This window comes from Bombus huntii, chromosome 10 (assembly GCF_024542735.1).
Source record: "Bombus huntii isolate Logan2020A chromosome 10, iyBomHunt1.1, whole genome shotgun sequence".
Lineage (NCBI taxonomy): Eukaryota > Metazoa > Arthropoda > Insecta > Hymenoptera > Apidae > Bombus > Bombus huntii.
The window spans coordinates 2,832,783-2,857,108 of record NC_066247.1 but is presented as its reverse complement, the minus strand read 5'-3'; the positions used below and the strand labels follow the sequence as shown (position 1 = coordinate 2,857,108).

Below are 24,326 nucleotides of genomic sequence, written 5' to 3'. Positions count from 1 at the left end.
CTGAAATTGCTTAATGCGCTTTTTAATCCGTCTTCGACGAGGCAAAAAGGTAAAAGTGTAAATCTGATTGCGGCACGGGATACAGAGTGAATTTGTAACTTAAAGAAGATCGGGGCAATGAGATTTCCGCGCCACACGAGCAACTCTCGATCCTCTTAAACGTCGTTATTTCACGCTTCCTCCTTCCCGTCTACTTTGCATGAATATTCTGCGTCAAAGAGCTGCTCATGATTTTTAATCAAATCAAAACGTGTCCGCGGCCGTGAAGGAGAGGAATTACGAAAATTGTAGAGGAATTCAAGAATCTCAAATTCAACATTCGACTATAAAAATATAAAAAAGAACGGCACCTCCGCCATCTGATTTCCATCGCTCGGATCGTGATGCAACACGAGGAATTTTCTCAATTTCTATCTTCGTTAATAAAAAAAACAACATATATCGATAATTGATTTTGAAGAATACGTAGAATATCCGTTTTCCTTATTCTTACTACAAATTACAAGCTATCGTACTGTATTTTTATGGACGGTAGCGAATCGAATTCCGTGAAAGGAAGTACGCGACGTATTGCGAGTAGCGACGCGCTAAAAGCACACCAGGTATCCGTATTGCATCAGTATACAATGTGTTCACACCCAAAGGTAACGTCAAAGCTAATCGATCAACACGAGATAAGTTCTTTCCGCACAGACTTGCTAAAAATAATTGAGAAATGAAGAGAAACTAACGTGTTCGAATGGATAGTAAACGATTCACTGGAATCTATCGGAATCTATGAATTTTCTATTTACGTGGATTATAAAATAAAGGAAAGCAGTCTCCTGTGGATACACATAGAATTTGAAGCGTTAAACAACATACGACAGAATCTCTGGCAGTTTAGAGAACGTGTTGCATATAGAGACTTGATCAATCTGATTTGATGAGAGATTTTATCATTTCTGAAAAATGAACGTGGTCCAGAGTAACGTATGTGAATCATACGTACACATTACGTATAACGCATAGATTGCAACCATCTCGAGTTCGTAGTATTTCCTGTGCAATGGAGTTATTAACCACTTCACGAGATGAATCGTAGAAATATTATAAAGTGGGCAAACCTGATCGAGTCGAAAATGTATCCGATATGAAAGTGGGGACTGTGTGAAATAAAACCGATTCGCATGGAAATCGATATGTTTTCATCAAACAGGAAATATATGGAAACATGTAGAATTCATACGTGCAATTTAACATCTATATGTAGAGAGTTTTATAAAACGCTGAAATTCGAGGATTATTACAGAACTGAGTCTACATCGACAGATTTAAGTATACTCGTAAATCATGGCTTATTATCGTCGACGTTAAAAAAATACGCAGAACATTTTACATCGTTGGTGCTAATCCAAACAATTTCCCTAATCCCTCGGTTCAGCTTTATCTCGTATTGTACACGTAAGATTTCGTATTGATATTGGTCTAGTTTATCGAATAAACGATATAAGGAAACAGCGCGATGAAAATATGTCGCAGAAAAATTAGTTACGTGCGATTAAAGATATACCGTTTCGTGAATAAACAATTACAATCTCGATAGGTTCGAGATCCTAACACGCGAAGAAAGGTACGCAAAATTCGTTGAAAAACTGTCTTTTGGATTTTTCTGCGTCAGATTGTCTGCTATATAATGTGGATTTTAATCGTAATTGAAGGTTCGAGAGAATTTTTAAAATGAAAAGTACGATACTCTCTTTTGAATCCACACTGACATCGATTCTTGAATTACAGAAGAAGATTGAAAAGCGATAGGATGAAATTAATCTTGGTTATCGCTAAAATCTTGTGCAAACCTTGCCAAAACGCGTTAAAGCGATTCTAAAAGCTATATGATTTTTGGCGAAGTTCTAGCAAGTAAAAAATAAAATCAGTGAATGCTTCTCGTTACGGGCAAAACAAAAAACACCGAACAAACACCTGTGTACCTCGATATTCATGATTTATATAAAATTTGTTATTACAGGTACAATTACGCTCTTCACCGTAGACGTTGTATCGAACGAACGGAACAGATAATTTTTTCCTGTTTCAAGTCACGCTGCATAAAGAAATTTCCTTAATTAAGATTCTAGTACAGCGAATTTATCGTTGGATAGAATCCCGTTCGACCCTGAACGAACGACATCGCGGCTGAAATCCTGATAATTAAAATTCTTTAATTAACCTACTAGGAAGTAAATTGCATTATTTTTCACATCTGGCCAATTATGCCGTGTAATTACCGAAATCTCATTGTTATAAAAAAAAAGAATAGGAAAGGAAGAGAAACAAGGTGTTAAAGTGGAAGGAGGGAAACGAGAGAGCATCGGAGAAAATGGAAAGCAAAGAAGCGTTAAGTTTCACGCGAAATAGACAAAGTTTCACAACGGTCGATCCGGCCGCTGAACAATTAATATTATTACCACGGAGAAAGCTTCCGATCAAAGTTCTATCGAACTCTCATTACATCAAGATGGCACAATGAAAATTGGATTGCTACGAAGTCCTACTTCTCTCTGGCCAAACGTTCCTACGTAAACTCTATTGTTTTAATACATGTTACGAGGATATTCGGAAAAGTCGCGATCTCGTTATATTTCTCAAACGAAAACTACAGGCAACGCATATAATAAATTACACTTTCTATCTTTTACAGGAAAGCAATTTAAAAATTCCATATACTGTGTGTCAGTTACTCCTATATTACCTAAGTTGCTTTTCATTTGCTGCGGGGGTGAAAAACGCAGACTAAAATTCAACGATCGATTCAATATTAATCAATTCTACGTTATCAAAACGTTATCAAAAGCGTCCTTTCACTCAATCGCGTTTGCTTTATTGAACTACCTGAAAACGATCGACTTAACCGTTTAACAAATTTCAGAAATTTAGCACCTACTCTTAAAACGGATTTTATCTGAGTCTAGCAAAAATTCGAATCAACGCGTTGGATCTATCGCGTATTTCTAAAAGGTAATGTATTTCTTTGCACATAGCAAAGTCATTTTTCGCTTCGACCGAGTCAAATGCCCTGTTTTAGTCTCCGGATGAAGCAAAAGTAAAATGAAACCAATAAATATAGATTTATATTTCTGCCGTCTCTTCGGCTATAAATGACGCGATAAGCGCGTTGCCGTGTTCTTCGTTAATATTCAGCCTGTAAATGTCAGCCGGTCTAATAATTTGCACTAACAAGATGCAAAGACAGTTCCATTTCTGACTCGCCATATCACGTTCTTATTTCCCCAGGTCGCGTCGCGTCGTCGTGGTTCACATCCGTCATTGTTGTAAAAATCCTTATGGCCAAGCCTGCTGCTGTTTTAGTAGAACCTAGACACGTAAAGCTTTTTCTGGCCCCGTGTAACCGTCAAGTTTTTACAACGCCAGGGCACCAAGTGCGACCATTCTCTTATTACGACGCGTGCGTTTGATAATACAAGGTGCGCACACAGTATAAGTAAATTTTACAGTATTATACGTATTGGTTTAACAGTTTGATTACTATTAAGCCAGTAGTTACACTGGTTTGCAGAGGCAACTAACAAGGACGGAATCTCAATTAGCTGACAGCAATCCATGGTAACAGAGCAACCGCAATTGTTGACCAGCTATTAAACGTACAAACAGCTGAAAATTATCGAGTTAGTCCATAAGTAACGTGGTCTCCTACCTTACGCCTGGAATTTGTAAAACGAAATCAAATGGTGATTATCGAGTTAACGATTGAGAAGAATACAAATCAATATGGAGATAAACGTTGTAACATTTATATTTGAAATTTTGTACGGTTACACGTATATAATTGTACATTTTTATACCATTGAGTTTTCCATAAATGCACGAGAAACCAATTAAAACATCTAGCAGAAAGAACAAATATTTCGCAATTCCATTCCTTTGGTTACGTTCGCGAAAATACGACTTTACATAAATATCTGCACTCTGCTGATGATTAACATAATTCCATATCTAATTAAACTAAATTTATGAGAACACCGTTGCACAAATATTCTCTTCCTGAAAATCCTGACAATCGAATGATTTGCGACTATTCGATTCGCATTATTTATGCAAATATTTCGAAAGCGCAGAGCGCACGCTCGAAAGCTCAGAACAGAACGTAGCAACGATGATCGTAAATTATAAACGATACGTTGTACGCTCGCAACTTGTTAATGAAAGGTGGCTCACGTGCCATTTGATAAATTGATGTTATTCTAAACCGGCAAACGCATAATGTACGTGCCAAAACCCATTGAAACTTCGATATTTCGATCCGTTTGCTTGTTTATTTATTCAACTATCGCGGATGCTGTGCAGAGGCAACACGCTGTATCTGAAAGTTAATAAATTCTGTTTCGAGCCCGTGATCGGACCAATGCCCAACTGACTTGGATGAAAAATTCCCTGCAGCCAATTCCGTTTTTAGCGATACCAAGTGGATATCGATATTTTCCAACGATACGTACGTACGTACGTACACATATATTTAGAACAAAGCAATGGACATTTAAGAAATAGGACAGGTTTAAACTAACCCAAATTGAAGCTCGTTTTGGTACGGCGAAAACTAGTCCTGTCACATCGATCGCTCTGATTACGAGCCTCTGACGTAATTTTAATGTGCAAACATCGAAAGACGTGTCACACCTGGCAACCTATTCAATCGACGATGCAATTCCTTCGACTTTTTTATACGAACCGAAAGAGTACGCAAATCTCATAGAAATAGGATACGTGGAGGCAATTTGCGTAAAGGTAAATTTCAACGTTTTCAAATTTGTTACGGTTACGCGTAATTTATCGTTGATCTTTATGCCAAGGATCTTCTTAACGAAACAACCGAACAATCTAATTGAAATATTAGAAATTAAGAATATCCTAGAATAGAAACTAAAGTTGGATGATAAAAGAGATTGGAAGGCTACGGCAGGTTTGAAACCAAACAACAAAATATCGAGGAATTTAATTTAACATAATTAAAAGGACGGTTTCACAGAAAATAAGCAATGGCGTATCGCTGAAATCCAGACATAACGTTCTACCGTTTATCCATTAACGAAATTAACAAGCGTCACTGTGCGAATTCTGCCTTTCCAAATAGCATCTGCCTTTTCCCCTCGGCGCGCGAATTAGACAGAACGAGAACGGATTTCAGCCGGAAGACCTGCCGAAATTGCTTCCTCGTTATAACACTAGCGAGCTAGCTATAAACTATCGCTACATGATATGAATTTACTTGGCAATGCCCCTCAATTTTGACAATAAAACAGCAGAGCAGATAGACTGTAATTCGCCTGTATATCGTTTAAATCACGTTACCAGACGTTAGGTGGAAGTAAATTCAAATTTCCAGAATTCTATCTTGGAAACGTAGGATATCATATAGAGTGCTGGTGATTCAATTAGCATCGTTTCTCGTAGAGAAACATATGTACGTTGAAACTTATTTAATACATCAACATAGAAATAAACAACGAGCCAAACATTGGGGTTTTGAATGGGTATAAAAATGATTTTTAACTAACTTTTAACTTCTAGTAATCTAAACAAATTTAAGGTAAATTTCATGTGATTAACTGATATAGGAAAAAGCGAATAACCTACGTTGATATATTAAATACTAGCCTGTATATGTAATCTAAATATAATAATATAATATATTTGTATATAAATAAAGTTTGTATATAAAAAAGTTTTGAGAGGTTCTACAATTATTGTAAAGTCAATGATTATTATTACAGAATAGTTGCACGAAACGCAAGTTATTTTCGTTGCAGGCTGTCTATCGATTCGACTTTCTTTGATTGTTTCGGTGCTCGCATTCCTTCGCATAACACACGTGTGCACCAGCTGCGAATTGCCAGCGACTTCAGTTTTCACTGAACGACCAGAGATCTTAAAAACTTGTTCGTACTGCGTTAGAACACAGCGGTTACCGTTCATAAAATCAAAAGTGACAGTATCTCCATGTCGTTGAGGAAGTATCTTTTTTTTTGAAAAGCCTCGGCAAAGACTCTGAAGATATCACAAAGTCGCGAGTCAGATAAGAAAGAACCGAGTAAATGGGGATGAGCTACATTCCCAGAAGATGAAACGGAAAATTACATTTTTCGCACAGAAGAGATGGAAATGACTTCGATAAGCGCGGCGTAGCCTTTGGCTAACATTGCTCCCATCGCACTCATCAAACGTGCTACTTGCAATTTTTCTACTAACAAAAAACTTGTTATCCCTCGTAGAAACTCGTGCCTTGGCAACGGATGATAAGAACGATGTTATAAGATGTTACAATAAATGACATTAAATTATGACTCATAAGTAACCATAGTTATGGCAAGAGATAAATCACAATAGTAGAGAAACGAGAAGTTCTTAATCATAACGTTTATCTATTATTATACGAAACGATTTTGATAGATTTAAAAAAGAAAATTTTGATCTCAAAGATCATTCGCGTTCTTTATGGAAATATTAGAAACAACCGTGGACAAAATTTTGACCCGTGAGATGAAGCTGAAATTTATTGGCACAACAGGTGTCTAAAAAGGACGATAAATTCCAAGCTGAAAACGTCTAAATAATAGAAAAACGAATATTGAACGACCTAACGATAAAAATATCGATTTTTTGGTTGAATTGTACCTGTGTTTAAATACTTATGGGCGATGGTACAAGTACGATGTATCAAAGAACGCTTTCTCGCATGTAGTTTTTGATCGATAGCGTGTATGTCACGACACACAGAATTTCAAAATACTGTAATAAATTTAGTAATAAATTACTATGGGCAAGGAAGGTAGATAGAGGTCACCGAGAGCAGGGCATTGGTCGATATGCCAACGTCTCCTGCCTGCAGGTGCACCTGAGGTCATACGCGACCTAGCGCAACCTGCATCCAGCGTCGAACGTCGCGTGCGTGGACTTTTTTCAATTTCTATGGAAAAACCACTCACGTAACACTGATTTCGCTTTTGCATTACGAGGAAAGCAGCTGCGCAGATAGATCTCACAGATGATCCCGCGCTTAAGCAGAGATTGAATAAAAGTTTGGCCTTTGCAGCGCAAATTTGTTAATTTCACGCTACCACGACCTGTGTGATAAATCGAATGATTTGGACACTTAGGTATGGTAAAAACTTTCATCAGTGTATTTTATGTGTATCATACAAAAAGACACTTTGGAATTACATTTACAGGAAACTTGAAGATGCAAAGACGCACAGAATGCTCGTAATATGGAAAAATAGAATTTTCCTAGAATACGTGTTACTTTCGTACAATTTTTCTTCCTCAAACTAACAAAAGTATCTGCAGAAGTTTACGTTTGTCAGTAATGTCGAGTTCGCGCATCATTTTTATGCATTGTCTCATTGTCTGATCTTCAACAAATGAAAGATTTCCGGTTGACGTATATTTTACATATTTGCAACAATTTGTTACAAATACTTGTGAACGACAGCGTATATGGAAACGTTCCTTCCTGAACTTGCAATAATTGGTTTCATCGAAAATCAATTTGAGAGCACAGTGACAAGAACGTAATACCATAATAACGATAAATCTAACGATTAATCCCGGCTTTACGAGATCAAGCGCGGCAAGACATTAGAGTTCACTTTACAACCGACAGCCGCTTTGTAATCGGCTCGTTGAATCCTTTATTTCTCTCAATCCCTTTATCACTCGCGCCCTACCTTTAAACAGTTTAAACGAAGGAACCTTTCGTTCCGAGAGCGACGGTATTAACGTGGCGAGACGGAACGACAAATTGTTCTCGATCACGTCACTCGAATCATTGTTTTCCTGATTTACTTTCCCTCTTATCCCCTGTTCGTTGACTTTAACCAACCGATGTAATTAGATTCGAACGGATAAAGGATCGAACTGCAGGAAAGCTAACCCCAGCTGCCTACGATAGTGCTTCGTGGTGGGCACAATCGCTTCACCATAATTATAGTAGTAGCTACACCATAGCCGTGACAAACGAGCTCGTTAATGCTCTAATTAGCGCAGACATGCGCCCTTACATGCTCGAATCCCTCCAATTCTCCAAGCACATTCTACATTATTGCATCTAATGGATGCCTAGAACTGTATAAACGTAGTTTGTGCCTAGAAACTGTACTGACCACTTGAGCCAAATAGTTACCAAGAAATGCCACTATCAGCTACAGGTGTTGCAAAGATACAGACTCACAGATTACCAACTATAACCATCGAACTGGGAGCATCCTAAATTTGCCACATTCACAATAGCGTAGTTTAGTAATTACAAAGGTGTACGATAATAATTCTTGTTCCATAATTTGTATTTCCTTCGTCCACAAATTATTTGGTTATTTGGCTCAGTTAACTGCTAGTTAACAGCTAGTTAATTAGTTAGTTAGTTAGTTAGTAACAGCTAGTTAACTGGCCTTCATCTTGGTTCAACAGTATTGGCATACTTGTCAACAAAATGATATAAGCGAATCATTAGGAATTTAAAACTTCCAACAATTGTTTTCTTCTTTGGGACTTTATTTTAGTAACTTTAGTAATTAGTCAATTATACATATACATGATGCGGCTGTATAACGCGCACAGGCGGACATGGGGTGATTCTTTAAGAAGAAATAAAAAGAAAATGTAGATTTCTTATAGTATGATGCTTCGTTTTCGAGGAAATTAACATGGCTAATTATAAAACGAACAAGAACAAACGATCGACAGGATGTTATTCTACGTGTGAAAATAAGTCGAAAATGTGGAATACAATTTGTCCATAAGATGCTTTGTTTCTGAGGAAAGTCAACTTGAAAATTTATCAAGTACATACACTTTTCCCCACGTACTTTAAACACCGTTACATCATATGAACACAACCTTCTGTTTGATTAACCGCATTAACTGGACTAATTATCGCGTTCTATACAAGCCAACAGATCTTCTAACACATTTGGACGTGGTAGTATATCGAACTATCTCGGGACTTTAATCGAGAGCTGCTAGCAAGGTGTGCCAGCATTTGAGACTTTCGTTAAATTAATTTCGTCGAATTAGTTTCGTCGCAAGGAGGATGAAAAGTGTTACATGGTTGTTAACAAGCAACCCCTACACTTGTTGACGAGGTTAATTCGATCATAACCGGCGAGATTTCCAAATAAATTATGTGTCACCAGCTTAAGCCGTGGATTCGAAAATTCAATTACGTGGAACAATTAATCGTACTAATGCATCCCAGTCTTTCATCGAGCGTGGTTTATGCGTAAATAACGCAGAGAAAATGGATGCAGAACGTTACAGAAACCGAAAATGCGTTTAATTAAAAGGGGGAAACTTAATTGGAAGCGACATTATTGTATACATATACGTACATACGATATTTCGTCTTCCGAAATTAGAATCTACCCACGCTTGTTGCTATATAAAGCGTGCCAGCAACCACGGCGCATAAAATTCCACAAACTACGTGAAAAAAGAAATAAAAAACATAGAATATAGCTTTTACTCGTACTACTAGTTTCGTTTTCGAGGAAAATAAGTTTGATAATTTGTCAAATAATATACGAGTAATAATCGGAGCATCCTAATTCAAGCGTCCTTGTAAAAGAACACAGTAAGCACCAAAAATACAATTTTTCAAGTGGAAAAAAACAGTTGCTTGACTTTAAATTATTTACGAAATCGTATAAGAAGCCTCTTATTCCATATTTTCGACGTATCTTTTCGTACAGAATTGCCATCCTGCCAATATTATGACTAGAGAAACGTCATGTATATCAAATTATCCAAAAGGCGAAACAAATCGAGTATAAATCGATCAACCTTTCGAAAAACGATAAAAAAATCTTGCTAAATTATATTTTCCGTCATGTATTCGATGACTGCCTTCGTTGGCCTCCTATCGTCTCACGTGGTAGCATGCCAAGTTTTGTCCAAAAATCCATCAGTATCATGACAAGAGAACCGGTGTGTCGTGGATTTTCGAATTTTCTACGGATAAACCTACGCGTACACGGTCCCCGATTCTACACCCGTATCGCAGCACATTCATCCGCTCCATTGACTACCGCTTTCCGCTACGTCATTTCTGCACGTTCACTTTTGGAAAAAAAGCACAATACCGTCTGTCAGTGGCATTCAATATCTACTGGTTGAATTTCGAATGTTGAATTTTGAAGATACCGCGATTTGCGACCGATTTATCAACCAAAATGTATTCCTCTTTGTATTAACGCCATAAGAGTTGCGATATTAAAAATCGCGATATAGAGACCGCGTTGATTTTAATATAAAAAATACCAAAACTTTTGCATCGATCAAAATGTATAATCATTAAACAAGATATAAATAAGGAAATAATACAACTAAATGTACGCGACGTTAATCTAAAAAATTTTTGCATAACAAGTATATAAATACTTCTGTTAGTGCTGTAGTGTTTTTTCTTTTTTACTATTGTCGTCGTTTCAAATATTACTGCTTTGCACGTTTTGTATTTATTGATATTTTTAAATCTATTATTATTTGTGTAAGTTCGTGAAGTAGAACATATTATAAGGAAATATCTAAACTAAAGTTATGTGAAAATAAATCCTAGGAAGTAGTATGAAACTGAGGACGTAATAGCCTTGCTGAATTATACGCTCACGTATCGACACGCTTTCTGGCCGATTTTGCCATAATTCTCGTATTCGTGCATCGAATAGTAGAAATTTCAATTTCATATTCAACATCGCGAATTTATGTATTACACTGTAAGCCTCTGATACGCAATTACTGAAACGGCATAGGTATATCATATTCGATTGTAAAACACGTATTGCTAGTTAACACTTTGTCTGCCACGTTGACCGGTACATGACCAGCCACGGTTTCTCCTATGACACCACGGTGGTCATTGATGACCGGAGCGCTTCAACTTCTTACAATTGTAAAAACTGAATGAAAATTGAATGAAAATTGAATTGGGGAAGAATGTCGTCTTACATCTATAGGATCTTACTACGATTAATTTATTTAAAATGGATTAAACAGGCGTTGGTTAAACAGGAAACGATGGTTATTTAACGTCAACTAAATACAATAACGTACTATAATTAAGACAACTAAATAGTTAATTTGCAACTCTCGTCACCACGGTTCCAACGCTCTCTCTCGCGCGGACCACACTCTCTCGACAACGCAATTCGTACTTCCTGACGTCTCGATTAACACTCCCTGACTTCTCAACTAACACTGACTGTTAATTCGTTTTTCTCCCTTAGCATCCCTTGGTCTCTTGTCTTAGCCCCACCACGCACGTGTTCCGCAATCGCTCGTGGCCAAGGTCACGCAGGCCTTTCCCGCGTAACTATTCAGCTTTCTCATGACATTGTTTATATCTCCTAGGCCTCTCGTTCACGATACTACACATCATCAATTTATTATTATTTTGCCATTATATGCTTTGAATAATAAAAATACTCCCGTGGCGTCCTGAGCGAAACATGTGACTTCGGCGCAGCAGTTAAGTGTTAAGGTCGTAATCGTCAACTAAATCCCGTTCGAATTATAAATTTTCTAGTTTTCTCGTTTCGGAAGTATAGCCTTTCTTATTGAGTTGTAACAATTTAAAGAATATTCCGGAAAATGGAGCAAATATTTGATCTGCTTTTATGACTAACTCGATTATATTGGAGCAATTTGACAAGTGGTTAAATGAAAACTATGAAGTCGGTAAAGTTTGAACGAATTATTCATCGAGAAAATCTGAATAATATGTTTCATTTCGTTTCCGATTTAAGACAAATTGATCCAACCGTTCAACCCGTGCAATTGACTCGATTTAACGAGATATCGCCGAATCGTTTCTTTCCCCGTAGTCTTTAAATGTACATACACATATAGTGGAAGATACTGTTACGATGTTTATTAATAGCTAATTTAAAATAGTCTACTGTTTCCATAAAGAGGTAATAAATGCTGCATCTAATTAATAATTGTATGCTTTTGGTCTGATTCAAATATTTTTAATGCAAATCAATTAATCGAATAATATACTTCCATACGGTTGCGTATATAGCAAAAATTGCTCGCTGGATACGTAAACTCGCGTAACTTTCGTTGCGAAACGTTGAAATCCTGGTGAAACGTCACCGTGTTTTGTCAAACTTTTTCACCTTCTCTTTCACTCTCGAAAAACAACGGAACGATCCAATTCGCCGAGATTTCTCTTTGAGATTATTTGAGGAACACGATTCGTAACTGCGCAAGGTCAAGCTGGATATCGGAAATTCAATGAAGTGAACAATTAATCCTCGGCGATGGAAGAACAAGGAATCGTAAATCTCGAAAACCTGCAATTTCTCCATTCTTTCAAATATTTCTCTCGTCGTCAGTTGAATCTCACATATCTTCTTTGACACGTAAGTTTTTAATATTCGTTCCTTTCGCCTTCTTTTTTTGCAACGTAAATTCCCTACGTCGCTGAAATAAGCGAGGCAAAGTTCGCATAAAACGAGAAAATGGAGGACTCCGACAGCTTATCAAAAAAATTGATATTTATGAGACAGGTTTTTCTTTTTCTGCAAGAGTAAACACCTTTCTTTGGCAGCCAAACAAAAAAAGAGGGAAGGTTTAACGAGGTTTAACAGAATTTTAACGTGTTAAGCAAGAAAGATCAGTCACCTCGTCACACGAACTGATAATCTCTTAGGCATAATAACATTTTTGCTCGGATGTTTTTCGCTCGTCGTGCGTCGTTTCGTTTCTGTTAATTCTTTAACGCTCAAACCGCATAATCGTTATATAAAAAATATAAAATCCATAAATATTTGTATTTTGTTGGTTTGAGATCAAAGAGACCAATGAACCGATCGCAACAGGTACTTTCATTTAGAAATTATTTCTATGTATGATGTTTCAAACAACTTTACAACATATCTATACGCTTAATTTAATTTCCAACTGAATATTATAGCAAAGATTTTAAGGAAATAGATACCTTGCTCTATTTTTTCAACGACTCGATATGGATGAAAAATGTTTCACGAATTAAAACGTAAAGATCTACTTCGTCGGAAGTGAAACAGCTGTTTTGCCAGAAGAAGCTAGTTTTTAAAGACGGATCATATCGTATGTAAATTTGCAAGACCTAAAGCCGACTCAACTAAAGTTGTTCCGACTTTATTAGCTATTAATTTCGTGATTAGAGAAATTTCCAAACAAGAAACGATCCGGTTAACAGGTTAATCAAATAAAGCGTAAAGAGTAATAGTCGTTACGTACACGTTCGATGGGAACGCAAACGAACTAGAAAATGTGAAAAAGCTAACAAACAGATAAAAACGTAATTCCGACAAGAGCCTCTCTAATTATCTCCGCGACAGATATAACGTAATTAATATAAATAAAAGTCGGTTTAAGTGCAAGCTCTGCTGCGTTACGTTAAAAGTATCTGAATACGATCTGGAGTGTCGCGAAGGCAATTTTGTTTCACGTATAAAGTAAACGTGAGTAACAATTTGCTTTGTTGATGGCGTCTACCTTTTTAATTAAGTAATAAGCCTAAAAAAGGGCGAGGGCAGTCTATCACCGCAATGAAATGTTTCCCTTTGCATATGCATGCGTTACACTACGTCCAGAAAATCAATGCACCTGCATACAAGCGGTGCGGAGGTTTTTTCCAACAGGACAGGGAAGAAAAAATACGAGCGCCTTAAAAGCGAGGGCGGACCACGGGAATTTCTAGTATAGCGGTTAAATACCGCTCGGTCGACATCAAAGAACAGGAAAAATCGAGTGGCGTTAGCGCTAAGAATCATTGCTGTATGGAGATTACAGGGGAACGGTACATGTAACAAGTACAATTCCGTTGATTGTCCGATTTTGTTGTTGTCTGGTGTTGTTTGGTGGTTATAACAGAGTACTTTAATATAACGCGATTAAAAAAAAGATATTCGATCCAAAAATATGAACCTTCCAGCAACAGATGACAAATTCACGAAGTTTCGCAGAGAAACTAACAGCGTTCCTAATATTTAAAATGTAACAAACGATATTTTTCAAAATACCCGCATAACGAAATTTAATAAACAGTTTTGGTAATATATCATTGGTTTGACAAGGTGATGGATTTAAAAATGTTCTCGCGTGAAAAATGTAACTTATCGTATCTTTTCCCCGTGATCATCAATATGAAATAAAACGCCGGTTTTATCCGTAAAAGGTATTAAATATTAGCCTCAAACATTAAATATGATGCTGTTGTAGTATTACATATCGTAATGTCGAAGAAACTATCGTAATATCGTACATCATAATGTTAGAGATCTAATCCATTGATTACCTATTTGATATTAAATACGCCTTATGAATACTAATTGACAATTGACGATGACTTTATTTAAGGAAAGAATTACAAAAACCGGTATGAAAGTTCGAATAGAAAAGAAACATAAAACCCGAAGATGGAGAAAGTCGAATTCAAATGTCGAATTTCGCCTAAACAAACACGCGATCAAAATATTTACGTGGTAGAAAATGAGAGGAATGATCGGAGTGTAGCTCATTAACGTATGTTAATAAGAAGAAAGTGAACTTCTAGAAATGTTACCGACAGACTATTCATAGAGACATATACCTACGTAGTAGAGGCTTTACCCTGACACCCTTCATCTCACGATATTTTTATGTGTCTTCGAGATGGGATAGGACGGCTTGACAGACAACGCGTTCAAGCAGAAGTAAAGAGCCTGTAAACCCAACGTCATCTTGATCCGTCTGTAGTATCGATTTTCCGTGAATACGAATCTCGAAAGTATTCCCGGTGTATCTACAGCTTTGGCGTGAAATATCGGGAAAATATAAAGAGAAAATAGAAGTAGCGGCGCGGCGTGTACGTGCGCGCCACAGTATGCCATTTTCAGTCAGAAACCCGTGCTACATTTTTAGACGGGCAAGAGACTTTCTATCCCAGCGTATATGAAGAAAAAGATGTGAGGGTAAGAAGTAGTAAGAAAATAGGGAAGAACTGCTTTTACGCCTTCCATATAATTCTCCAAGGAAATATTTTTTACCTATTAACATTATACATGGTGTAATTCAACCGCAGAATTTAATCAAACCTCGTCATATTCTATGTGTGTACTCATCTGCTGAATAATCTTAAGACAGTTACTATTCTTAAGAACTGGAAGAAGTTTAGCGATCGTTAAAAGACAAAGTTTGGCTGTTAAGTCGTGAAACTGTCTGCATATACATTAAAATTGAAAAGAATAGTTTTGTACATCGTTATAATTTACAAATTATAACGCACTGCAAGATTTAATGTACATGGAAAATGTGTTTGCCTGTTTACAGAACAACCTGACAGACGGGGAAGAAGATCTGCCTGAAGACAGTTTCTCGCTGTTGTCGGTGCTTCTAGTTGGTTCGCTAAACTTCCCATTTGATCGATCGCGACTCGCCCCTCGAAGACAACCCTCTGGGAGGCCCTTCACTCGAAAACTTTGATCTAAGCTCGCTAGATGTATCCCTTTCCTGTTTCATCCTCTGTTCCATCTCTTACTGTCTTCTGTTCCGTTGTTTCTTCACGCCTTTCGTATTTTCTCCCGCGTCGATTACAATTTGTTTATTTTTTTATCTTTCTCGCTTACTTTTCGCAAAAATGAAATATCATCGGATCGTTTCTATATCAAGCATTTATGAATCTCCCTTTTGTTGCTTTTGTATGGTAAAAAAAAAAAGCGTCCGATACGATCATACATTCGATGCACCTCGACTCAGCTCTTCGAGGGGTGAGTGATACTGTTCGAGCAAACACCATCGATTCTCCGCTAGTCCAGTTTCTTCGACCCATTCTTTCAGGATTTCTCTTTCTGGTCTTGATATTCTTATCCGTGGCGGGCAACATTTTAGTCTGCGTGGCAATTTACACGGACCGCGGTTTACGGAGAATAGGAAATTTATTCCTGGCCTCCCTCGCTATCGCCGACCTGTTTGTCGGTTGTCTGGTTATGACATTTGCCGGGGTGAATGATCTTCTCGGCTATTGGGTATTTGGACCGCGATTCTGCGACACCTGGATCGCTTTTGACGTTATGTGCAGCACTGCCTCTATTCTGAATCTTTGCGCAATCTCTCTCGATCGTTACATACACATAAAGGATCCGCTTAGGTAAATATTCTTTGTTATGTTTAACCGTTTAGATATTGTATCTCTTCTTGATAATTTAAATAACGTACACTTACCGTTTCGCGGTCAGATACGGTCGTTGGGTGACAAGAAGAGTCGCGGTTGCTGGAATCGCTATCGTATGGTTGCTCGCAGGACTCATATCCTTCGTGCCAATCAGCCTAGGCCTTCACCGAGCAGATGAGCCCGTAATGTATGACGATGGTAAAGAGGTACGTACGATAAATGTTTGGTTATCGCATGAATTCTGTCTGCTTCTTGATTCGTATCAGTAAGCCATTAATTTTACAAGTAAGTAACAGTGCTATGTATAGTAAATCGATTGAGATAGTATCTCACAGTCTAAACAGTGTAGAATTTCTAGAATTTACAGAAAGTAGCTTATCGAAATTTCCTATTTTTTACAGTTATTGAGAAGCAAGACAGTTCAGTAATTTATTTTTTGCTCGTTAAAAATCTATATATCTGGTATGATGTATAAAAAAGGATGATCCTTTGTTTAAATAACTGCGCGCCTACTCTTCGATCGTTTTATCTTTCAGGAACATCCTACGTGCGCCTTAGACCTTACACTCACCTACGCGATAGTTTCCTCTTCTATATCTTTTTACGTGCCCTGCATCGTAATGCTGGGGATTTATTGCAGGTAAGCTCGAAATAATTTTGAGAAAATTTACTTGTACAATTAGACAAATGACGATCAGAGGGAAAAGACGTGATATCTTCTGAGTTTTAAAAATAACTATTGAAATATGAAAAAAAATTTTTGGCTCCAAAATACAATAAAAAGACGATTTCAATAACATAAGATTGATTGGGTATGTATTGAATTTCAAAATAGCTTCCTTGGAAGAAATAAATTTATAGCGCGCTTCCCCTGCGAATATAATAAACTAACATCGCGAACTTTCTAAGACATTACGATTTTTTCCCATACAAAATAATTAAAAACAAAACTTGAAACCCGTTAATTATAAATTATCAAGATATACCATTCAAAGATGTTCTCTCTTATGATATGATTTGGTATTTCCAGGCTCTATTGCTACGCACAGAAACACGTAAAAAGCATCCGTGCAGTAACGAAACTGCCGGATACCTCAATGGCCAAGAGTTTTCGTGCGAAAAGTACTCGCAACAAACCACCAAAGCCGCAAACAAAAACGAAGCCGACAAGTCCTTATCATGTGTCTGATCATAAAGCCGCTATAACAGTGGGTGTAATTATGGGTGTTTTCTTAATATGCTGGGTACCCTTTTTCTGCGTAAATATCGTCGCTTCATATTGCAAGACCTGCATATCAGTCCGAGCATTCCAAGTATGAATATGTCTCTTTCTTTTCTCACAAGATATCGTTTCGAAAGAAAACAGATATGCACAGAACCGTACTCGAATGGATTTTTTAATCATTATTTTTAAAAAATGAATATCTGCTTTTTCTGCTATTTTTCATTAACTCACTAAGGACCAAAAATGCATTAAGGTAACATACGTAATATCTTTTTAGTCATTTTGAATTATTGAATCCACTTATAGTCCATATCGCAATTATGAAAAGAAATTTCAAGCATTTGCTCAATATCGTTACCGTTACTAATTTCTTCTTCAATTTAGATCCGACAATTTTATGAAATTTAAAGAAATTCAAGTATTTTATATCACTATGGTAAACTATTTTTGTTCAGTTTCGATTTGTGTATGGACTTCTGTAATATACCTACTACTCTAATACATTTTTATAACTTAAAAGAATAACTCATTTTATTTATGTTTTGTAATAATGTCTTAATTATTTCGCTACATGGTCCTTATTGGATTAAACCACGCCATCATAAAAATATTTTTCAAAAACATCTTTTATACTAATTAAAGCATTTTTAAACGACTCTTAACCTAATACAATCGAACTTCGGTAACTCGTATCTCAAGCGGAGAATTAAAGAATTAAAATCTCGTAAAGGTTTTCGAATTATAGAGACTCGATCGAAGTTCGACCGTATTATGATCATAAAAAGATGTAAAAAAGAAAACACGAAACAAAGTTTGATATGTAACAGGTACTCACTTGGCTCGGCTACAGCAACTCGGCCTTCAATCCGATCATCTACAGCATCTTTAACACAGAGTTTCGAGAAGCGTTCAAAAGAATTCTTACAAAGGGTGCGCGAGCCCGAGGAAACCAACCGTCGACTAGCGAATGCGGAGAATTTCGATCCGTGGTTGTGCAAAAACGAAACGGGTCTATGATCGAATGTAATATTAGTCCAAGATCAAGCGCGGACAGTTGTCAAGTCGGAATGATGGCGCAAAGACATCGCGATACTATCGTCAGTGCGATATAATCAGACTCGAATTTCTCCCTTCAGATTTATCGATCTTCCTATCGAACGAATATTGCGCTTCAGCGCATAAAAGCGCGCATTTCGCCTTCCTGCGCATTTCGCGAATTTAAATACAGTTAAAAGATTTTCCATCGCGGTCATTAATCCTATGTAAGTGATTTTATTAATAACACGTAACACGTTAACACGTTGACTGCCACGCGAATTTTATATATTTTGCTCTTTAAATATACTATATACTTAATTTTTATAAAATATTGTATTTGTGCATTTTGTATCTAACAGTGTTATCTAAATTATTCATATTGTTGAAAATTTGTTAGTTTCTAAAATTTATCTTATTTTAATCATTCGAAAAAATTTGGTAACATGTGTCATCGATAACCATCGTGGCAATCAACATGTTAATAAAACCATGTCGGAAATATTACATCCCTCCTGTCGTCAGTCTTGCGCGTGGCACTCTACGTTCTTGGTACGAATTTTTCGGTCGAATCGAAGAGCGTTACATGAACATATCCATATATAGTAGTTAAAAAAAGTATTTATACATACCTTTATTTTTCATTTTCATTTTCACAGTATCATTTTTTTCTTTTTCTTTTTTTTGTAGCCATATGAAAGTACTATTAAATGACACAAAATTTAATATATCTAAACCTAATTAATTAGTATGTAAATGCTATAATAGATACAATGGTGTACAAATACTTTTTATAGCCACTGTAATTTTTCAAGTTCCCATAATGGTAACGGGTGGAATAAAATTTACAACCATCTAGAACAGTAATCGTAACCGTCGTTGTCAACTTCAACTTTACTGTTTCATTATACAGAAAATGTATTACAAAATCTGCAAATGCTTTTCGAGATATCGAATTCGTTGACTTATCGAGTTCTCCTCGACAGATATTCCACGTATTTCTCGTATCATCTGCAACAAACAACCACGTACTTTACGCATAAAATATCTCGAAATAATATAGATTTTATCGCCATGAGCAACAGTCACCAAGTAACAGTACGTTCCCTTTCTTTTCCTTTCCCCTCTCACCCCAAACAGAAAAAGGTTACATGTGGATTTTTTTTTTGCTGAATATTTTTCTTTCATCCATGGTGAAAGGGGAAGAGAATTTATCGATATAAATGGACGGTTAAGAAAAAATATTTACTTAAAGACAATCACCAAAAGGTAGTTCAAAACATATCCGTGAGACATAATCTGCTCTTACACTAAAAGGAATAAACACGAATTATCAAAAAAAAAAAAAAAATCGAACAGGAGGATATCAATTTAAAAGTAAAAAAAGAACAAAAAAAGTAAGGATTAAAATTCGTGGGTAGAGAAATTCGAAACTAGTATTTAGGTAACATTCTCATAAAGCAATTGTAATTATAAAATCATGTTAATAGCGCATCTACGATGTGAAGCTGGATGTTACATTGAAGTACTAATAGTAACGTCTATCGAATCGTAGCTTATACATATTAGTACTAGGATCGCGGTGGAATCCGCACAGATTCATTTTCCATCTTGTAAATAGTCATTTATTTATTTTTCTATTTGACGGGACACCAACACGCGATCCACGTATTTTTGCATTGTAAGCGATATTTCGTTTAGGTGCTAACGTGTGGCAAAACTGTTGCGCAACCCGTCGAATCTCAAATCTGCGTCACTTATCTAAACGAAAAAAGTCCTTGCAATATGCAACCGACGCTCATTGAGTCTCTTCCATCATCTATATCAGCGATTTGCAATGTGTACTGCATTCCGACAAGAGAGAGACTACAGTTAGGGTATCGTAATAAGATAAAAAAAATACAGAAATCCTACGTTTTTTCTGTCGGAATGATACGTGCACGAAGTCGATGTATACTAATGATATATCTGAATGATCGTTCTCTGTAAATATATTAACGTAAGACTTCCACGCGAATATTAAATTTGCAACATTTTATTACATCCTTATCATCCTATCTGTTTATTAATAACTCAAATATTCAATGTTTTCTCAAATTTTTATTTTTTTAAAAAATAATATATTCTGCGTCAAAACGTGTCTTGTTTCATTCGAAGCATTTGTTAAGTGAATCGGTTTTGTATCTTCCCAAGTACGATTGCTTTTTGAAACTTGAAGAACATCAAGAAGATTAGAAGCTGACTTTGGTATAATGGGATACAATACTAAAGCAGCTACTCGTAGATTTTCCAAAGCTAAAGAGATCACAGCTTCAAGTTGCTTTACAGAATCGAGATCTTTGGCTTTGCTTAATTCCCATGGCCGATGATGTTGAAACATTTGATTAGCAATGTGCAACATATTCATCACAATATCCACTGTGCAATACAAATTATATTTCTCATAATATTCCTTAGCTTTTTCACTTAATTCTTCCAAAGCTACTACATTTTTACGAGCTATCTCGGATTTTAAAATGTTTATATATTCGGCAGAGTTATATATTATTCCGTCTGGATTAATACTTTTACCAAAACAACGATTAAATAAATTACCTAGTGTATCAGCTAGCTCAGAATTTAGTACATTCTGAATTTTTAAATTGTTATAATCTACAAGGAAGAAATAAGATATTAGAAAATAAAGAAAGGGCAATATTTGAAATACATACCACACATTCTTTGTCTTACTTGCATCTGTGTGCAGCACTGCATGTCGTAAGAGAAAATATCTTAGACCATCTTGTGTAAAATTATGCATTGCTTCAAAAGGTGATATTACATTTTCTTTGGATTTTGACATCTTTTTATCTTTAACAGTCCAATGTCCATGACATATAAGTTTTTTTGGTAATTCAAGACCAGCAGCCATTAAAAATGCTGGCCAATATATACCATGAAATTTCAATATATCCTTTCCTATAACCTAATTTAGAAATATTCTTAGATTTGTATAGTGACATTCTCAAATTAGAACGAAGTAAAGACATTTACTTGTACAGTTGGTGGCCAAAATTTTCTAAATGAATCATCTGGATATCCCACTGAAGTTAAATAATTGACTAATGCATCCAGCCATACATATACTGTATGAGATTCATCAGAAGGAGTAGGAATTGCCCAAGACACTCTCTTGATAGGTCTAGAAATGCTTAAGTCTTGTAAATTGTCTATCCACGGAATCAAGCTCGTGTGATATATTTCCGGTTCTATTACATTTGCTAAATATAATTTCAACCATTAAAACTGCAATTTCTTTTAATTAAACCAAATTTGTTAAATCGAATTGTATATATACCATTTTTCAACCAACGTTTTAATTCATTTTTAAAAGAAGACAATCGAAATTTATAACACTCTTCCTCCATCCATTCTAACACATCTCCTGATTCTGTATATGCTTCATTAATATTTGCAGAATTCTTTTTTACTACATCTTTATCTGGGACAAATGCTTCTTCTGATACATTATACCAACCAGAATATTTTCCTTGATAAATATATCCATTTTTTTCTAAACGATTCTGCAAAATTTTATCTTCATGTATTTCTCTATCCATTCTTATTGATTAACACTCTATAAGTTTAACTACCCAAAAATCAAGAACTGCTTCTTGATGTCGTTCTTCAGTTGTTCTAATAAACTTTGAATATTCAACATCAAACACATCACACATTTCTTGAAATTGACGTGAAACCCGAGTACAATATTCAGGAATAGGTAAAGTCACATTACTTGCAGCTTTCTGAACTTTCATGCCATGTTCATCTGTACCTGTACATAAAAACACAGAATGTCCTAGCATAGCATTGAATCTAGCTATGGTATCTGCCAAAACTGCTGTATAAAGATGTCCTATATGTGGTCCTAAGGAAAAGTAACAAATCAATGTTTTAATATTGACTGTCATAATGTATATTTCTATGCATTTATAAAACAAATTCTTCTATGTTTATAATAACATACCAGCATTAACATAAAATATAGGTGTAGTAATATATATGCTTTTCATTGCATGATCACTAAAATTCCTTTTTTTAACATAATTCCATGGTTGTGTTCTTGTCATTACGAATGGAAACATCCACAAAGACTGAATATGACAAGATCTTGACAGATGGACTGTAACTAAAATTAAAATCAATGTATATTAGAACTATTCAAAACAATGCAAATGCATAAGATATAAAACATCTGAAAATCAAGTGTAGTAATTGTAGTTGATAAATAACTCAATACAAATATTTTACTTCATCATTTATTTTCGGAGCACTATATACAAATTCTGTATATCCACAGTATCAAATAAAATATAATTACAATAAATTTTATATGCAAATATTCAATTATTGTAATTCCAATTGTATTGATTCTAACTGTGCTACAAGATCCATATACTTAAATTCATCAGGCTTATTAGTAAAAGTTTCCAATAGTTGTAATCTCTTTGTATTGTCTGTACAATAATATAATTGTAATTCATTCACTAAACACTGTGCTTCTTGCACGTTAATGCATTTTTTATCAAATTCGCCGCGCATAAGAATAATTCCTTTATCATCTCTTAATTCTGTATAATGAACCAAAGTTAGACATTCTGGTGCATTCTCTTTATGCGCTTGATACCACAAAAGTGGTGTCATATGGATCTCTAATCCATAGAATTGACTAACAATAAACTCATATCCTTGTTTCCTAGGTAATGGCAACAAAAATGTTGTATGATGCTTCCCACGTTCGAACATTTTATCAAATTGCTCTGGTGTTAATATACCACATATGTAATCTTTATCTTTATGATAATCTTTCCAAATGTTTACAATCTCATCCTTTGATTTATCCTGAATCATATCAACTTTCATTATGGTATTTAAGTGAGCTTGCTCAGGTTGCTTGTTCTGTTTCAAATATGGTTTTGCTTGACTTTGATAATATTTATACTCGTCTTCCTGTTTCTCTTTAATTTAACAATATATATATATCAAAGAAAGCAACATATAATACTTACTTATGAATAATTATTAAAAAGTAAAAACAATTAAGCAGTATGTTGTTATATCACTCACATATTTTTTCTATATTTTTATATTTTCTATATTTAAATAATAATAAACGAATAACATATATATATAATAAAAAAAAGTATATCGATTTTCATTTGATAGATTAATAATAACAAATATTAAGTATTTGCAAAATATTATATAGGTTATTATACCTTTCCTTCCTTGAATCTTCTTTTCTTCATTTTCGACACGCTGTAAGAACTCATCTGGGCTGGTTTGTTGAAATTTCGCTATTTTATTAGCATATTTTTCAAAAAAAGGATTTTTTTCAAGTCTTTCCAAAACTTTTTCAAGCTTTGTACAAGTTGTCATAATGTATCTCTTATTGCAATTGTTTGTACAAAAAAAAACGTTTTTCATAGATATTAATATTGGTAGTCGTATTGCTTGTGAAGAAATTGCCATGAATCATTCAATATTTGTTAGTTATTAATTCAACAATGTAAACGTAAAAAAGTTTTCATTACACGTTTATCTTACTATATATACATATATAGCATACATCTTAGATGTCGCTCAGTACTTTACAAAATTTGGAGTATTTTGCGCTGAACACTATCAAAATCATAAACAGAAAAGTGCTTGTAACATTTTCTAATCAAATTTTCATTCAATTTAAAGCAAACTATAAATAAGAAATGCAAAACGCATTTCGTATCAATTTCTAATAAGTAGCACAAGGTTCCGGTACGATCAGTAATGTATCTATGTATATACGAATATACATCCTTAAAAAAGTAATGGTACTTTTGACCTATATTGCTCTGAAGT

At 35.4% G+C, this 24,326-nt stretch overlaps 3 protein-coding genes across 9 annotated transcripts in view; 1 reads left to right on the top strand and 2 right to left on the bottom strand.

Annotated features, from left to right (window-relative positions):
* The window catches only part of LOC126870631 (dopamine receptor 1), a 57,533-nt gene extending 37,060 nt beyond the window's left edge, over nt 1-20,473 (top strand). Inside the window, exons 1-7 of one of the 7 annotated variants that reach the window (XM_050628530.1) lie at nt 10,357-12,413; nt 15,349-15,785; nt 15,856-16,165; nt 16,254-16,395; nt 16,726-16,829; nt 17,220-17,502; nt 18,242-20,473. In XM_050628530.1, coding sequence (XP_050484487.1) covers nt 15,656-15,785; nt 15,856-16,165; nt 16,254-16,395; nt 16,726-16,829; nt 17,220-17,502; nt 18,242-18,526 — 1,254 coding nt within the window. In that variant the 5' untranslated portion in view covers nt 10,357-12,413; nt 15,349-15,655 and the 3' untranslated portion in view covers nt 18,527-20,473. Of the gene's footprint in view, nt 1-10,356; nt 12,414-15,348; nt 15,786-15,833; nt 16,166-16,253; nt 16,396-16,725; nt 16,830-17,219; nt 17,503-18,241 lie in introns of those variants that run through there. The other 6 variants (XM_050628536.1, XM_050628535.1, XM_050628533.1 and 3 more) reach the window with 6 other exon arrangements.
* Nucleotides 20,474-20,529: 56 nt separating this feature from the next.
* LOC126870610 (methionine--tRNA ligase, mitochondrial) lies at nt 20,530-24,289 on the bottom strand. Its single transcript, XM_050628478.1, has 7 exons — nt 23,708-24,289; nt 22,456-22,617; nt 22,082-22,356; nt 21,787-22,012; nt 21,483-21,709; nt 21,180-21,414; nt 20,530-21,101 (listed from the first exon to the last, which is right to left on the bottom strand). Exons 1-7 carry the CDS (start codon nt 23,958-23,960, stop codon nt 20,542-20,544), a joined length of 1,938 nt encoding a protein of 645 aa, XP_050484435.1. The 5' UTR covers nt 23,961-24,289; the 3' UTR covers nt 20,530-20,541.
* Nucleotides 22,732-23,701, bottom strand: LOC126870650 (ATP synthase mitochondrial F1 complex assembly factor 1). The gene has a single exon (XM_050628557.1). It carries the CDS (start codon nt 23,349-23,351, stop codon nt 22,836-22,838), a length of 516 nt encoding a protein of 171 aa, XP_050484514.1. The 5' UTR covers nt 23,352-23,701; the 3' UTR covers nt 22,732-22,835.
* Nucleotides 24,290-24,326: the final 37 nt, after the last annotated feature.

Bases quoted from the DNA above. Each gene is read 5' to 3' on its own strand.
- LOC126870650 (XM_050628557.1), bottom strand. From the start codon at position 23,351: ATGAAAGTTGATATGATTCAGGATAAATCAAAGGATGAGATTGTAAAC.
- LOC126870610 (XM_050628478.1), bottom strand. From the start codon at position 23,960: ATGGCAATTTCTTCACAAGCAATACGACTACCAATATTAATATCTATG. The intron at 22,357-22,455 runs GTATGTTATTAT...ACTTTTCCTTAG, and splicing joins TATATTTTATGTTAATGCTG to GACCACATATAGGACATCTT. The intron at 21,102-21,179 runs GTAAGACAAAGA...TCTTCCTTGTAG, and splicing joins AGTGCTGCACACAGATGCAA to ATTATAACAATTTAAAAATT.